This window comes from Sciurus carolinensis, chromosome 9, assembly GCF_902686445.1.
Source record: "Sciurus carolinensis chromosome 9, mSciCar1.2, whole genome shotgun sequence".
NCBI classification, from domain to species: domain Eukaryota; kingdom Metazoa; phylum Chordata; class Mammalia; order Rodentia; family Sciuridae; genus Sciurus; species Sciurus carolinensis.
The window spans coordinates 15,142,364-15,159,618 of record NC_062221.1 but is presented as its reverse complement, the minus strand read 5'-3'; the positions used below and the strand labels follow the sequence as shown (position 1 = coordinate 15,159,618).

Sequence of the window (17,255 nt, the reverse complement as noted above, 5' to 3'; positions counted from 1 at the left end):
TGAACCCAGGGCTGTATTACCACTGAGCTATGCCTCCAGCTCTTCTTTTTTTTTTTTGTAAATTTTTTCCCCCCAATTTAATTTTTTTATTTTTACAGACTGCATTTCGATTCATTGTACACAAATGGGGTACAACTCTTCATTTCTATGGTTGTACACAGTGTAGATTCACTCCATTCATGTTCAGCTCTTCTTATTTTTTATTTTGAGAACAGGCCTTCCTAGGTTGCCAAGACTCGATCCTCCTGTCTCAGCCTTCTCAGGTGCTGGGATTATAATCATGTGCCATGTCCAGCACTCCCAGATCTTTGTATCTTAGATCGCAATGGGCATGGGTGTGTGTGTACAGGCATACATAAATTGAGAACTAGATGTTCTCAGCAGGATTTTTTTCAACTTGTGATTCATCTAGTCCTTGGGTTAAGCTGGAGAGCTTTGGGTTGATTGACTTAACTGTTAAATTTTATTTGTGGAGTTTGTTATACAGGAAGGCATAATTCTGTCACTCAGATCATCATGAAATGTTTCCTTTGATTTCTAATTCATTTTGAAGTTTCCAGATAGAACACAGTAGTAAAAGTGAGCCTGTTGGTATACATATTTTTACTTGATGCATCTTCGAAGTACACTAAAATATTAAGATGATGACCAGACCAGGGCTCAGAATATAGACCTAAAATTTAGTTCTACATGTGCGTCTAAGTTCAGATAAGTCACTTAAAATCTGTTGGTCTTGGTTTCCTCTATAAAAGAGAAAAGTTGTATGTAGTTTCAAATGTCACTTCAGAATTACAAACAAGGCCTATAAAAAGGAGGCAGCAGACTTTAAAGGACCAGATAAGTATCTTAGGTTCATTGGCCACACGGTGCCTGCTGCAGCACCTTAACTCCTCTATTGGAGTAACTATAGATTGAAGAAATCTGAACTGGTCTGAATGGGATGCGGACTTTCAGCATTTTAATATCATGGAACAGAAATAACACCAGTGTTTGAAGTTTTACAAATACAGATGTGGATAGCCATTAAATTCACTGTCATCCTCAACTTCTTTCCTGGGTAACCATTGTTAACTGCATAGTGCTTTTTAAGCAATACATGGTGTATCTACTTTAGATAGAAGTCTGGCAGATTCTTGTAAAAGCAAATATACACCTACTCCCTGAGCAAGCATTTCTACTCCTAGGTGTTTATCCAAGAGAAATGAAAACACAGGTCCTCAAAAACACTTCTACAAGAATGTTCATAGTGGCTCTATTCATAATAGCCCCAAACTGGAAACAGCCCAGGTTTCCATCAGCAGGAAAATGGATAAACAAACCGGTATGTCTAAATAATGGAATGCTACTCACTTGTAAAAAGAAAAGCTAGGCAGAACAATGTCTGAATCGCACAATCTGGATGGAAAGAAGCTTTACTGAAGAGATGATTTCATTTCTGTGAAATTGTAAAACAGACTACACTTAACCTGTACTGGAAAAAGTTCAGAATGATGGTCACTTCTAGGGTGATGGGCATTGGGACTGCCTGGAAGGGGTGCGAGGGAAATTTCAGGTGATAATGTTCTGTATCTTGAAGAGGGGTTTTGATCATATAAATGAATACATTTGTCAAAACCCATTGAATGATACATTGGAGATTTGTGTATTTTACTGAATGTAAGTTTATTCCTCAATTTTAGTTAGTATGCATGTTGAACTGTTTTGGGGGTAAAGTATACTGACATCTGCAACTTGAAATGCATCCAAAAAATGACCCAAGTATAGTAAAATGTTTCTAGAATCTAGGTGCTTCTATGGGTGTTCACTGTTACATTTCATTCAGATGCTTTTTTGTGCCTTTGTAAATATTGCTAATTGAGAAAGAATGTATGAACACATTCATGTTTCTTTTGATTGTCTTACCAATCTCAGTCCTTCTACAGATAAGTTTATCAGTTTTTCCATCAGTCCCTTTTCAGTGCATTCATATAAATGTTTATAAATGGGTATATATGGAATATGTAGGAATAAGTAGTTTTATTTTTCCCCACTTTACATCAGTAATAGGAAAATTTCATGTTCTGGAACTTTTTTTTTTTCATTTGATATGTCTTGGCTGTGTTTTTGTGTCATTATATATTGATTTGTCTCATTCCTTTGAATAATTACATAATATTTCATAGTATGGAGACTTTACACACATGTATATTTAGATATTTCCTTTTTTTTCTCATATGGTACTGAGAGTTGAATGCAGGGGCACTTTACCACTAAGCTACATCCTGTGTCCTTTTTATTTCTTATTTTGAGACAGGGTCTCATTATGTTGCCCAGGCTGGCCTCAAACTTGCAGTCCTCTTGCCTCAGCCTGCTGAATAGCTGGAATTTCAGGAATGTGCCATTATACCTATATATTTCTTTTTGATGGATATTATTTCCAATTTTTATCTTAAACACTATTATGTCTGTGTGTATAATATATATATATATTTTTTTTTTTAACTTTTGCTATGGTAAATAAACTGAGAAATGGGATCTCCATTTTATAGTATATGCTTATTTTTATTAGTAGTAGATTGTACTCCAAAAAGCTGTATAAACTTAAACTCCCACCAACAGTGGATAAGAGTATCTGTTTTCCCTTCAACTTTTTGAATAGTAGATATGATCACTCTTTAACATTTTTTCCATTTTGATGGGATGCTGGTATCTGACTTTTAATTTGCAATATCTCTGATATCTACAACTAAGCATATTTTTATGTTTGCTCAGTTTCCATTTCTTTGAAATGCCTGCAGTCTTTTGCTTGTTTTTCTTTTGCATTATGTTCTCATGGGTCAAAGGACATTTCGATATGCCTTGGATGTTTATCTTTCTTCTGAATGTTCTTTACAGTTCCTTGCTCATCATTCTGTTCTCTCATATCATGACCCAGGATGCTCTAAGCTGCATCCCAGCCCTTTTTATTTTTTATCTTGAAACAGGGTCCATACTGGCCTGGAATTTGTGATCCTCCTACCTCAGCCTTCTGAGTAGTAGCTAGGATTACAGGTGATTACAGGTGAGTGCCACTGCATCTAGCTTTGTCTTAGATTTGTCAAGAAAACTTTTTAAAAATGAAAAATACACAGTTACATTAACTTTTCTGGAATTTGTTCCATGAATTTGGTCTTTTTTTTTTTTTCTCAGCAAATACCATGTTTTTCTTCAACAACAATAAAAGGATATGAAGACAGTGTAGCTAAAACTCAAGTCTTTGACCATGTCCTGGAACATAATCCTTTGTCTCCCTTATTTAGAGGTAACCACTGTGTATGAATTTTATTAGTAAGTTTCTGTTCCATCAAGACTTTATATATAATATATTTATAGAATTCTGCAACTCTCTTGAGTATTTCACACCTTAGCATGTGGCCGTGTATCAGTCTGAGGTTACTTTATTCATCTTGGTTTTTTTTTTAGATTTGGTGGTGCTGGGGATTGAACCCAGGGCCTTGTGCATGCAAGGCAAGCACTCCACCAACTGAGCTGTATCTCCAGCCCCCTCTTGGGGTCTTTGAAACCTATTTCATTCTTTTTAAAATTGCTGTTTATAGTTTTTCATTATGTATGGTATTTTGTCTGTCTTATTTGTGGATGCTTAGGTTGTTAGCAATTTGTTGCTGCTGCTCTTCTAACTAATTCAGGTAGAATTTGAGGATAACTCATTTTCTGAGTTTTCTTGCATGAATGCCTTTGTTTTCTTAGTTGATTGACATTTAGTTTATAATCATTTCCCTCCAAATTGGAATATGTTTGAATTTTGACCAGTGTTATATCTGATGTCATTTGTATTTCTTGACCTTAGAAAACCTGTTTTATCTTTCTAGAAGCTTTTAACGATTTTCTCTTTTTTTTTTACTTTTGGGTTTTCTGAAATTTTTATGTTTGTACTTGGGTATAGGATGTTGACCTATATTTTTCAGACTTTTCAATCCAGACACAAGATGTGTCTGTTTTTTGTTTTTTGAGCATCCTCTCTCCCCCGTTTTCTTGTGGAATTCCTATTGGGTCTGTCGCTGCTTCTGGTTTGTGTCTCCCCGCTCCGTGTCTGAACAGCTTTCCATTTATTTCCTTTCTGTCTTTCTGCCCAGTGCTGTAAAATACTTTGGCTTGATCTTTCAGCTCAGTGAATTTTTAACAGCTTTACTGAGGTACAATTAGCATATAATAAATTGTACCTAATTGGGCACTGTGACACTCACCTATAGTCCCCTCCTCAGGAGTCTGAGATGCAAGGATCACTTGAATCTAGGAATTCAAGACTAGCTTAGGCAACATAGACACCATCTCAAAACAATAAAGTATACTTATTTTGATCTTGACAAACACCCAGGAATATGACCATACCCATGAAATTATCACTGTAATCAAGATAATAAACATATCCATCACCCCCCCCCCAAACTTTTCTTGCTCCTTTGTAATCTGTCTCCCTCCACCTCCAGCTATAGGCAAAAATATCTAGGTTTTTTGGACGCCTTAATTTGTATTTTCTAGCATTTGAAATACGTGGAATCATATAATATGTACTCTTTAGGGGGAAGGTGCTGACTTAGCATAATTATTTTTAGATTTATCCATGTTTTTATGTGTGTCATAGTTCATTCTTTTTTATTTCTCAATACTCCATTGTATGGATATACTTGATTTTATGTATTAATTTATTCAACTGTTGATGGGCATTTGGGTGGTTTGCAGTTTGTAGTGATTATACACAGTATCTGAACATTTATGTATCCTCCTTATGTGAAAATTTGCCTTCATTTTTCTTGGATAAATAACTAGGATATTGACTGTATTCTGTGGTAGGTATATGTTGTTAACTTTTCAAAAGATTGTCAGGTTTTCCCAAAATGGGTTTGTTTTGTTTTTACATTCCTACCAGCAAGGTACAGAGTTAAAGTTGCTCCACTTCTGGGCTGGTGCTTGGTATGGTCGTTCTGGTAAGTGTTTGTGATAGTTCATTGTGATTTTTGTATGCCCCCTTCTCTGGTGACTAAGATGTTGAGCGCCTTTTTATGAACTTATATTCGCAATCCTTTTTGGTAAAGTTTCTATTCAAATCTTTGACCTATTTTTAAAAATTCTTTCTTTTTCTTTTTCTCTTTCTTGATGAAATTTCTTTATATATTCTAGATGCAAGAAAGTCCTTTGATTATATGTTAGTGTTAGTTCGACCCTTCTGCAGCTTAGCTTATCCATTAGGTTTAATAATCAGAACATGATATCTGAACCTTGTACTTTTTAGTCTACATTTTAATTGTTTGTTTTTCCTTGTTCTGTTTGCTGGTATCCTCCCTCACCACGTGCTTGGGATGGAACCCAGGGCCTCGTGCATGCCAAGCAGGCCTTAACCACTGAGCTACATCCCTGTCACCCAGTCTTTTGAGGTGTTGCTCTGTACTGAGTTTGGTCGTTTTTCTCTGTTGGTTCGTTCTATCGTCCTTCACTTTGGCCTCTCCTGGCAGCATTCGGTGATGGACGGGGCAGTGTAGCCCGAGCTGGTTTCGATGTGGAGGTCCTCTGCTGACTTTTTCCCAGCTCATCCAGGACGTTACCCTGTTCCTGCTTCATACACAGCTTCTGCTTCTGTGCCACTTGCTTGGCGCGGGAGGACTGCGGGAGGAGCAGAATTCTCACCTGGCTGCTCCTGCTGTCCTTCAGCTGCTCACCAAGTGTTACCCAGAGCTCCCTGTACTTTCCATCTTTGTTGAACCAACCTTCTTTTTTTTTTTAATATTTTTTTTTTTGGTTGTAGATAAACACAGTACCTTTATTTTATTTATTGATTTTTATGTGGTGCTGAGGATCGAACCCAGTGCCTCACGCATGCTAGGCGAGCGCTCTGCCACTGAGCCCCAGCCACAGCCCAGCCAACTTACTTTCTTCTGGGAGGTCCTCTCCCTGCTAGAGGCAGTTCCTCTGCCCCCAACTTTCACTTATTCTATAATTCTCTGTTTCTCTGTCAGTTGTGACACCTGAGCTTTTGGAGAGATGAAACATCTTATTCATGTAAATACCTGCCACCAAAGAATAACACAATATGAGAGTTCTTGAGTAAAAAAGAAAACGCAGCTTGAGCTTCCTAGGAGAGCAGGCCATGTGAGGTACCATGTAGAAGTAGTGGCTTAGGTATTTCTCTTACTGGTAGGTTAATTTTAGACAAGTAATCTTTTTTTAGTTTTTCCACATTACAGTGATTATAATGTATAAAATGTGTGTGCATACATCTACGTATCTACATATGTTTTATTATAAGAATAGTACATGTACATTAGTAAAGCATGCTTTCTTTCAATGGAGAATACTTTTTTTTTTTTTTTGGATGGACAGAATGCCTTTGTTTTATTTGTTTATTTTTATGTGGTGCTGAGGATTGAACCCAGTGCCTCGAACATGCTAGGCAAGTGCTCTACCACTGAGCCACAACCCCAGCCCCGAGAATACATTTTTTTAAACAAAGAGAGATGTCACAACTGGGTATTCACATGTGAAACAATGAAGGTGGACCCCTACCACAAACCACATACAAAAATAATAGATCAGCTAGGAAGTTAAGAGTTAAAACCATAAAATTCTTAGAAATAAACATAAATGCAAGTCTCCCTGGTGTTGGATTAGCTAGTGTTGTAATAGCTGTGACAACAGAAGCGCAAGGAATTTAAAGGAAGAATAGGTAAATGGGCTTCATTAAAACTAAGAACTTTTCTACTTTAAGAGAGACTATCATGAAAATGAAAAGACAGCTCACAAAATAAGAGAAAATGATTTGGGTGGCCCAGCTACCAGCTACGTGGGAGGCTGAGGCAGGAGGATTTCAAGTTCAAGGCCAGCCTCAGCCAGTTAGCAAGACCCTGTCTCAAAATAAAAATTTAAAAAGGGATGGGGACATAGGGTAACTCATTGGCAGAGTGCCTGCTTGGCACATGTCAGGCCCTGGGTTTGATCCCCAACACCCAAGGAAAAAAAACAATTGCCCATTATATATCTGATAAGAGACTCCCATCTATAATATATATATAAAGAGTTCAACAATAGAAAAATAAATAACCCAATTTAAAAATGGTCAAAGGGTCTGAATAGACACTTCTCAAAAAAAGGTATGCAAACATCAATAAGTTCCTTAAAAGATGTTCAACATAATCGGCCTTTAGCAGTGTTGATAGGATGTGGAGAAATTGGAACCCTGCTGGTAGGGAGGTAAAACACACACTTCTAAAACCAGAATTTCCTGAGTAATCAGCGTGTCTTTGTTTTGCTAAGGAGTTGACTCTTGGTGGGCCCCTCGCTTACTGCAGGATGGAGGCTGGTCCCCAGAAAGACCAACCATGTCCCAGTAGGGTTGGGTCTTTGAGCCAGCCAGACCGCCAGGGAGGGCAAGAGAGGGGACTGGAAATTGAGTGTAGTTGTGTAGCCCTCAAGTTAGTCTATCACACCTACACAGTGAGACCCCAGGCCCAGTGATGCTTCAGCGGAGCCACCAGGTTGGGACACTTGTGCTGGGAGGTTGACTTGTCCTGATTTCATGAGGAGAGGACAGAGTTGTCTTGTCTTGCAGACCTCACCTCCTATGTTTCCCTTGTAATGAAATCAGAATCCTAAATCCAGCTCTTTGCTGAATTCTCTTGTTTTTCTAGTGACTGATACAACCCGAGGGGGCAGGAGGCCCCTCCTAGATTGGTGGCTGGCAGCGGGGCACCTGTGTGGTGAAGGACGAGCCCTGGGCTTTCATGGTGGTCAGTGCCAACATCGAACTGTACAGGCAGGTGGGGTGATAGCAGGACAGGTCCTTTTTCTCCTTTTCCTGGATGACACAGGGTAAACCTTGGCCTGAGAGCAGAAAGGGACTTGGAAAAACTAGGACTTCTCAAGAACAGCAGTGAAGAGAGGGAGGAGGTCTGTGCTTATGAAAGAGAAGACGTTTTTAGTGGTTGGACAACTGTTCGTCTGTTGTGAGCTCTTGATCTCAAAGTGAAAATGAAGAAGTAGCATTTAGAAATGACAGTGTGACGGTAGAAAAATGTTGGTAACAGCATTCATCTGCAGTATTGGGGACATCTTTGGTTGTGATTCTTGTTGACCTTAGACTACTTGAACTGCTAGTGTTTCTTCAGAATTTGTTTCTTTTGTTGGGTAATGACTTAAGGACGTTTGGAGGATTTTAAACTAGGGAGCGTTGGTAAGTAATACAGTGCCTGCTGTTTACTGTTTCCCACTTACCTCAAGTGGCACCAGAGCAGACATGCTGGCCCACTGAACAGGCCCATGTTCACTACCTTCACAGCCCCACGGGAGCCCGTGCGACTGAGTCGCTCACCCGCTACAAGTTTGTCCTGAGGTTCAGAGCAGCAATTTGCAACTTCTTTTTTATTTATTTGCTGTTATATTTTTCTCTTCATAGGGAAGAGGAGGAGTTTAAGTTGACAGAGTATCACTATGCTTATGAATGGTCTTTCATATATTTACGGGAGGTTAGTTCTAATTTTTAAGTATTAGGTTTATGAATCTTTTCAGTCAAATAGGGAGAACTGGCTTAAGGCAACGAATGCTTAAAGTAACTACTGGTGGACACTAGTGTATGGCATCAGATTTTCACATGGCTGTTGTCGACTTGTGTATGTTTTATGAATTTAAACTCATTTTAGGAAGCTTTAAAAGTCATTTTTTTCATCCCATAATGATTCTTTGGAAAACAGATTTGGATACAGCTTATTTGTGTCTGCTTTATATTTAGTTATTTTGTAACTTATGAGTTTCTTTTACATAATTTTTCCTGTAAATTTAAAATTAAAAGTTTGAAAGTGGTTTAAGAAAATTTTGAGATGACTTAAAAACACTGCTAAATAATCAAACTCTTTGTTAGCAATTTTGTTTCAAATTCCTCGAGTTTAATTTGTACTGCATGCGTCGACAAACTGCCTGTTTGACAAGTGAAGTTTTTCTGGATCACAGCTACACTCACTGTGTCCAGTGTTTGTCGACCCTGTTCTGCTGGGCACAGGGTTTCGCCCATGTTTCCTACACTCACCTGGATCTGAAAGAAGCGCTGTTACCTGTGTCTCATTGAAATGGCCTGTGGTCTCTGTTTCATTTCCCTCTGCAGCAGATGGATCACTCCTTTGAGATGGGTCTTCCTCCTCTTATTCTGCAGCAGGATCGCAGTGTGTGGTGGGGGGTGATGCTGCCTGAAGGTGACATCCTGTCCTCCTCTCTTCCTTGTGTTCTCTCCCTCACTGTCTTGGCCTCCTGGTAATTGGAGGGAGGGGTGGAATGCTAGTCTAAATTAAGATGAAATTGTTTTTTGCCCTTCACTTGAAAAAGGTGGGTTAGGAGTAGTTGCCTAACCTACATTTGAGAAAGTCATCTATAACTTTTGACTTAATCTGTTTTGGGGTCCTGGGGTCTTTTGGGAATCAGAAGAAAGTTGGGTAGCACTTTCCCATAGGGGAAAATTAATCTACTCAGAAATCTGTCATAGAAATTTTAGAGACCCTCTAAAGTTACTCCTCATGAGCTAGTGGGGTCCATTTCAAGGCCTTGCTCTAGCCCCTCTGAGGAATATAGTCTGGCAAACAAAAAAATAGATTGTAAGACTGGGAACTAAAGCTGACACAATTTCAGCTCTGTAAAGTTCAGTGTTCACTGTTGCTGAATCTAGTTTAATATCTTTGATCAACTTATTTTTAAACATTTAAATGTAAATGAGTGACATAACTACATTCTGATACAATTGATGATCACCTCTGATGTTAGAATTTTGGGTATGCATAATAAGAAAAATTATTGATTTTAGGAGTTCCCAAAATAAAGTACTGGTTTGGGATATATTTGAGCATTTTCAAATTGTGAAGGAAGGGATCAGGCCGTTGATGTTGAGGTGTATCTGCCAGATCTCGCTTTGTGCCTAATAGTGGAGCTGAGAAGGTCCCTCCGCTGGTGTGCCTTCTCTGGTCTGGTCCTCCTTTCACTTTTGCATGAGCCCTTCCTTCCACCAGGGTTTCCTGAACTGTATTCGTTGAGTACCATCTTCATGATCTTGCCTCCTCTGCCCATTTCCTGGTTATTGTTCTTTAAATCCACTGTTTTTAAAACAAATTTATACACATACTGTCTGAAATACAGGTTTAATTTACTAATTCTTTTCTGCTTGTTACTTAAACATGTGATTACATTGGAGGGGAGGGTTGTCCCAGCTAAAATCAATTTCTTCTGTTTTTAGAGGGCATTGAGGTTCATTTTGGGAAACACTCCCCATGTGCAAATTATAAAACTCTGACTTTGAACCAGAATAGGAGTGGCGGAAGCTACTTAAATTTGGAAGGACAGAGGGAAGGAGGGCTCGTGGGATGAGTGGGTGCTGGCTGCTAAAGTTCCCCTTGCTTGGGCAAACTCCCGCAGCCTGAACTTGAGGGTATTTGGCTGTGTGCATGGCAGTGCTTGGGCAGTGCTTGGGCTCTTTGCCTCGCAATAACTGTTGGTTTTGTTTTTTTTTTAATTGGCCAAATGTGTGTGCACATGTCTGTCTTCACATTTCATAGGTTTTAATTTCTTTTGCAGGATTGATCTTGCTCTTCTACCTAGTTTTTTATGGGTTCTTGGCTGCACTCTTCACATTCACAATGTGGGTTATGCTTCAGACTCTGAACGATGAGGTTCCAAAATATCGTGACCAGATTCCTAGTCCAGGTAATTATGTTGCAGTTACAATTTTTAACAAAAATGGTTTATTTTCACCATAAATCTCTTCTATATTGTAGCAGATAGGAGATAATAGGGTAATGTGAAGAGTTTTATTTTCGTTGTTTACATACTGATTTAAAGACCTTCACATTCATTTTCTGATAATTTTTTTCCCTGATAGCTCTTGAGTCCTTTGTCAAGAATGAACAGAAGTGACTATTGAGAATTTTAGTGAAGTCACGGTTATGCATGATATATGAATGTTGTGTGACAGTGTCATTTTACCTTGAGTAACTTACATGTAAAGTGCTTATTCAGCTCTGGCCTGGGCTAGACCATTAGTCTCATAAAATTCATGCTTTATGGTTCTAGTTGGCTACTTTGAAAGTGGCAAAAAAGGTTAAATGGTGATATCATTAGAGAGTAAATATACATTTTATATATTTGATTCTTCTCTGTTGTCTTAAGAAAAAAATTCTCCGTATGACAGAGATACTCTAGTAAAAACATACCTGAAACACCTGTTTTATTCTGATGTTATTCTTTTGAAATAGCCTTGAATGCCAGCTCTCCTGGTCATTGGCCATGGCCCTAGTCCTCAAGGTACTCGTGGTATTTTCTGACTAGAGTGCTGGAGCTGGGGCTCAGGACACCTGGCACATGCCAGGCAAGTGCTCTGCTACTGGGAAGCACCCTCACCCTGGTGCTGGCAACTTTTAGAGTAGGAAACAATTATGTGTAGAATTCCAGTGTACCTAATTCCCCACAATGTAAATGATAGTTAGAGACAGGGACTGGAAGAAAGGGTTCTGCCCAGAGGAGTGGGATTTGGATAGCTAGGGGAGAGGGGTGCTGGCAGGCCAGCAAGGTGGGAGCCCAGTGGGGGCTTCTCACTGGAGCATTGGTTTTTAACCAGTGGTCATTTGTCCTCCAGGAGCCAGTCGGTGATGTCTGGAGATATTTTTGGTTGTTTGAAGAAAAGAGGTCCAATTGCAAGTAGAGGCCTGGGGTCCTGCCAAGCACCCACAATGCAAGGCCAGCCCATAGCAAAGACTGTCCATCCCAGGTGTGCTGGTGCTAAGGTCCAGGAGCCCCATCTGGATCCCCACTCGCTGCGTGGACTTCTGAGCATGTTAGCAGCCAAACTGAACCAATTTCCCTAACTTTTTTTTGGTACCAGGGATTGAACTCAGGGGCACCCGACCACTGAGCCACGTCTCAGCCCTATTTTGTTTTTTATTTAGAAACAGGGTCTCACTGAGTTGCTTAGTGCTTTGCTTTTTTGAAGCTGGCTTTGAACTCATGATCCTCTGCCTCAGCCTGGGATTATAGGCGTGTGCCACCATGCCTCGTGCCCCAACCATTTTTTCTAGAACAATTTAGCGGTTTCCTTTGCTTATAGCTACTATTTGTCTAAGTGTTCTGAATAAATTTCTCTTAACTCTTAGATTATTTGATCATATATGAGACTAGCTCCACACTTTTTTCTTTATCTCCGATTGTTGCCCTTTTCTTTCTTCCTAGACTACTTTAGAAATACTCAACTGTTAATTGAACAAAGTGTGTAAGCATTAAAATGTGTTTAGTGTTTTTAAATGAGCTCCGTAAAGTTTTTTATCCAGTGTATTGTAGTTCATATGTGGTGCAGGCAGATAAGTCCATATGTATATACACATAGGTATATATAAAGTACAATGTGATTAGATATGTGGAATATTTATATTAAAGTTAGAAGGCTGATTATTTCTTACAGATAAATGTGTTTGCATTTTCTAAGCTCATGATTGTTAACATGTTCTGTGTACATGGGAGTTAGTTCCTGATATGAAATTGTTGGTGGTTATACTTCAAACTCAGTATGTATACTTCACATTTTAATAGTAGAACAATGTTTATTATCAAAGAAAGAATATTTACCATAGAGTTTAAAATAAATAGCCTTCTTTAACTGAAAAAGATAAGCTATCTTTATGAATTGTTTCCTTAAAGTTTATAATTTAATGACAAAAATGCTTAGACTGATTTGCTAAGAATTTTCTTTGTATATTAATGGCAAGTTGGCACAACCTAAAAAGATATTTGCTAGAAAATGAGTATGAGGGCTGTAGTTGTAGCTCAGTGGTGGAGCGCTTGCCTAGCATGTGAGAGACACTGGGTTTGCTCCTTGGCACCACGTAAAAATAAATAAATAAAATAAAAGTATTATGTTCATCTATAACTAAAGCTTTTTTAAAAAAAGGAAAGTGAATATGAAAAATCAAAGTAAAATTGCATTTTTTTAAAGTAAGAAAGAGAATATAGTTAACTGAAAAATAATCAAATTTAGGGGACATTTCTAATTGGTATCATCTGGGATGGTTTGAAAATTTAAATTTTCTTTTAATTTTAGGTGACTTTGATAACTGAAGAGAAGTAGGAAGTTGATCATTTTAGCATACCTGTGGATACAATTTTCCATGTTACTTACTGAGATCTGTTTTTTATGGATATTTTTAGTAGAAGGAGAGAGGGGAATTTCATAGTTTATTTCCCACCTTTTTCTTTAATCTCTTTTTAGGACTTATGGTTTTTCCAAAACCAGTGACTGCATTGGAATATACATTTAGTGTATCAGATCCAAGTTCCTATGAAGGGTACGTTAAAGACCTTACGAAGTTTCTAAAATGTAAGTATCTTTTCTTAGAGTAAGGTAAAGATTTTAAGTCATAGAACCTCTCACCAAATCATGATGATTTTAGAAGTATCACTCTTAGAGAGTTTGTTTTGCCTCCTCACCCTCCTTTTTTTTTTTTTTTTTTTTTCTTTTTTTCTTTTTTTCAGAGTACCAGGGATTGAACCCAGGGACCTTTAACCACTGAGCCATATCCCCAGCCCTTTTTAATTTTTGTTTTGAGCCAGGGCCTTGCTAAATTACTGAGACTGGCTTTGAACTTCTGATCCTCCTTCCTCAGCCTTCCGAGCTGCTGAGATTACCCATGCCCAGTAATGCTTTCCCCTTTTTAAACCAACTGAGAGGACTTGCAAGTCAGATTTATAGTCAGTTGTAAGAATATTCTAATCTATGGAAAGACATAGGGGCCTAAGCCTGGTGAACAGTTGATTTGATTCTTTTATCTATCCTATAATAACGATACTAAGTTTGTTGAAACATTAAAAACTAAAAAAAAAAAAAAAAAAAAAATTAAATATTTAACATTTTAACATTTTTAATGCATTAAAAATTATTAAGAGAACAAACCTGTGTTATATGAAATTTTGCCCATGAGTTTTTTCATGGTGCTAGGGATGAACCCAGGGCCTTCTGCCTACTAATCAAGTGTTCTACCACTGAGCTACACCCCAGCCCAGTGTTTGAGTCTTTTCATCTAGTGTAGTACTTGTGTGAAAGACAAGCATATTTATCGTTTAAAGAAAATCAGCCTATGTCAGATTTTTATGTATCAGTTGTGAATTCTTCAGTTACCAGTTCACAGTGCTCTTTAATAGCCACCCTGGCCCACTTTTTTCTCCCGTTTTGCTTGCCTTACCCATTGGTATGAGTAATCATCAAAGCCCTGGCCTGTGGGCTGCTGATCGCTTACCTCATCTTCTCCTCAGACAGACAGGTGCACGCACGCACACGCACAATGCTCCCTGGAACATGGGAGGACTTCTTTGGTAAAAGCACTGATGGAGCAAGCTTTCCTGCTACCACCTCCTGTCTCCCTTGTTTGCTCAACTTCCAGTTTATTCTGCATCAGTGGGACTTTAGTTAGCTGGTTCTGTATGTCAGCTCCCATCCCCACCGTCCTTTCCTACCTAGCTCATTAATTCTTTGGATTTTCATTTCATTTTTACTTTTGCTGGTACTCTGAAATCCCTGCCTCTCTGTGCGTTGCCAGTCTGTCTGTGGAGCTTTGTGGCAGAGCTCTGCTGGGTAGAACCTTATAATCCCTTCCTGGAGCTCCTCCTCGCAGCCTGCCCTGAGCAGCTGAGTCTGGTCACTTCCCTCAGATGGACACGCTTGCCTGCCTGGTGACCACCCTGGCTTTCTCTGATTCTCTGAAGGGCTCATTGCCAAGCTCTACTTAAATTTCTCACTCCTTACCTTTTCTCTGTGCCTCACCTTCTTTATACAACCTGGTTTCTTAATTCAAGAGATAATAGCCTGGGCACAGTGATGCATACCTGTAATTCCAGTGACTCAGAAGGCTGAGGAAGAGAATCACAAGTTCAAAGCCATCCTCAGCAACTTAGTGACACCCTATCTCAAAATAAAAAAATTTAAAAGTGCTGGGATGTGACTTAAGTGGTAAAGCGCCTCTGGGTTCAATCCTTGGTACCAAAAAAAAAGGTAATATAATTCAGATGGGAAATGGAGTTTCCCTATTACCAGTAAACACACGAATGGCTGTGGCCATGTTTGGAGACATTTCCTGCTCTGATGGGGAGTTACTCTTCCTCTCCTCTGAGGCCACTTGTGCCACTGCTGCTTTAGCTGTCATCCTTTACTGTCTCCCACACAGGATACTATTCCTCTCCCTTCACTTGAGTGTGTGGCGTCTCTCTATTGGATTCTTCCTCTCCACTGGCGTAAATCTTCAGTTCCCTCCTGCCTAAACCAAAACTTTTTTTCGGTGCTGGGGCTCAAACCCCAGACTTCACACATGCCAGGTAACATGCTACACTGAGCCACATCCCTGCCTCAGAAACTGCTTTTGATCCCACCTTGTCTGCCAGCTATCTTCCTATCTTTGCCTTGCCAGTCAAATATGTTTTATTATTTAAGTTAAAGACATTTTTGTGAAATTGTTGTCTGTGGCTTAAAAATCAGATGGTACTAGCATGCATGACGCCTTGGGTTCAGTAACAACAACAAAATCAAATGGTAAACATGTACCTCAAGTGATAAACATGGTTTTTTATTCAACAAATGTTTTGTGGCAAGCACTCATCTGGGTTCCATCAACGAACAAAAGAAAAATCCTATCTTCAGGGAGCGCATAGTCCGGAGTGTATTAGACACTAATAAGTGCTACAGAGAAAGATAAAGCAGGGAGAGAGGCTTAAAGAGGGCGGCTTGGGGAGGCCTCAGTGAAAGGACCCCCGCAGGGTTGAAGGAGGAGAGGGAGCTAGCAGTGGAAATGTCCAGAGAGGAAGCCATAGCTGCACAGGCCCTAAGGGTTTGTGTCTGATGTGATTCAGGTTCATCAAGGAAGGAAAGGGGCTGGATAGAGTGAACGAAGGGAAAAGTGGTAGGAGATCTATGTCAGGGAGTAAAGGAGGATCTGATTGTATAGGTGTGTAGAAGTCCTTTGGCTTCTGTGGTGGCCAAGATGGGGGGTTTCAAGCAGGGTCTACATGGTAACTCAGATTTTTAAAGGATCACATAGGCAGCCTTTTGAAAGACTGTAGTGTGAAAACGGGGAAGTAAGTGGAGATGGTGGCTGGGAGGGAGCCCTGGAGGCCACAGGAGAAATGGTCTGACTCTGGAAACATTTTCAGTAAGAAATACCTCCTTGCTTTTGACCTTGCTCTTGTGGTGCTTTTCTAATGCATCTCTGAATATACTTTCTCTCTGCTGGTTCTTGATTAGTCATGTTCCTTTATTGGTGTATTATTTATCATTGTTAATTATGAGTTTCACTTATACGTTATCTTCACTTGCCTCCCATACCTTGACCTTCCCCCTTCTTGATTCCGTAGTTACTGATTACCGTCTGGTTCATCTTAGGTCGCTCTTTCACACTTCACCCTTTGCTGGGAAACCTGTATTCTCCCCCACTTCTGCCGTCCATGTACTAGTGCCGTGTAGGCCTTTCACTCTGGCATCTTTGGGGACTTCATTTCATCACTTGCTTAGTTGAATCTATTGTTTCTTTGCTTCTGCCTTCTTTCCCTTTTCCTTTTTTTTTTTTTTTTTTAATCGTTTTTCCCTTTTTTCGGCACCAGGGATTGAACTTGGGTGCTTGACCACTGAGCCACATCCCCAGCCCTATTTTGTATTTTATTTAGAGACAGTGTCTCACTGAGTTGCTTAGTGCCTCACTTTTGCTGAGGCTGGCTTTGAACTTGAGATCCTCCTGCCTCAGCCTCCCAAGCTGCGGGGATTGTAGGCATGCACCACTGTGCCCCACTCTTCCTTTATTGTTAATTTGCTCCCTAGTTTTGTTTGTTTTTTGTTATCGTGATGCTGGGTATCGAACCCAAGGCCTCGAGCATGCTAAAAGCAGGTGCTTAACCTCTGAGCTACATTTCTGGCCCCCTCCCAGTTTTGATGGAGTATATATTCAAGGAACTTTGTAAGAAAGGATACATGAAATGTAAACCTTGAGCCCTTTATTTCTGACAGTGACCTAATTCTGCCTTTACAGTTGAGGTTAGCTTCCTTGAGGGACTTGTTTTAAGTTGGATGCACTTTTTCTTTGCTCTTGCATTCTTTTTCTTATTCTTAAGTGTTTTGCTGTGACTTAAGTGACTCCTTTGCTGTGTTTTGTTTTAAAGAGTGTGTGAGAGATGTGCTGGGGTCGAATCCAGGGTCTCGAGCATGCCGAGTTCCTTTTGTGTTTGCCTTT

At 39.5% G+C, this 17,255-nt stretch overlaps 1 protein-coding gene across 6 annotated transcripts in view; it reads left to right on the top strand.

Moving 5' to 3' along the window:
* Nucleotides 1–17,255, top strand: part of Atp1b3 (ATPase Na+/K+ transporting subunit beta 3) — a 37,536-nt gene that overhangs the window by 8,725 nt on the left and 11,556 nt on the right. Inside the window, exons 1-4 of one of the 6 annotated variants that reach the window (XM_047563418.1) lie at nucleotides 1,223–1,321; nucleotides 4,907–4,964; nucleotides 10,579–10,707; nucleotides 13,259–13,366. In XM_047563418.1, coding sequence (XP_047419374.1) covers nucleotides 1,238–1,321; nucleotides 4,907–4,964; nucleotides 10,579–10,707; nucleotides 13,259–13,366 — 379 coding nt within the window. In that variant the 5' untranslated portion in view covers nucleotides 1,223–1,237. Of the gene's footprint in view, nucleotides 1–1,222; nucleotides 1,322–3,193; nucleotides 3,281–4,906; nucleotides 4,965–9,124; nucleotides 9,213–10,578; nucleotides 10,708–13,258; nucleotides 13,367–17,255 lie in introns of those variants that run through there. The other 5 variants (XM_047563422.1, XM_047563419.1, XM_047563421.1 and 2 more) reach the window with 5 other exon arrangements.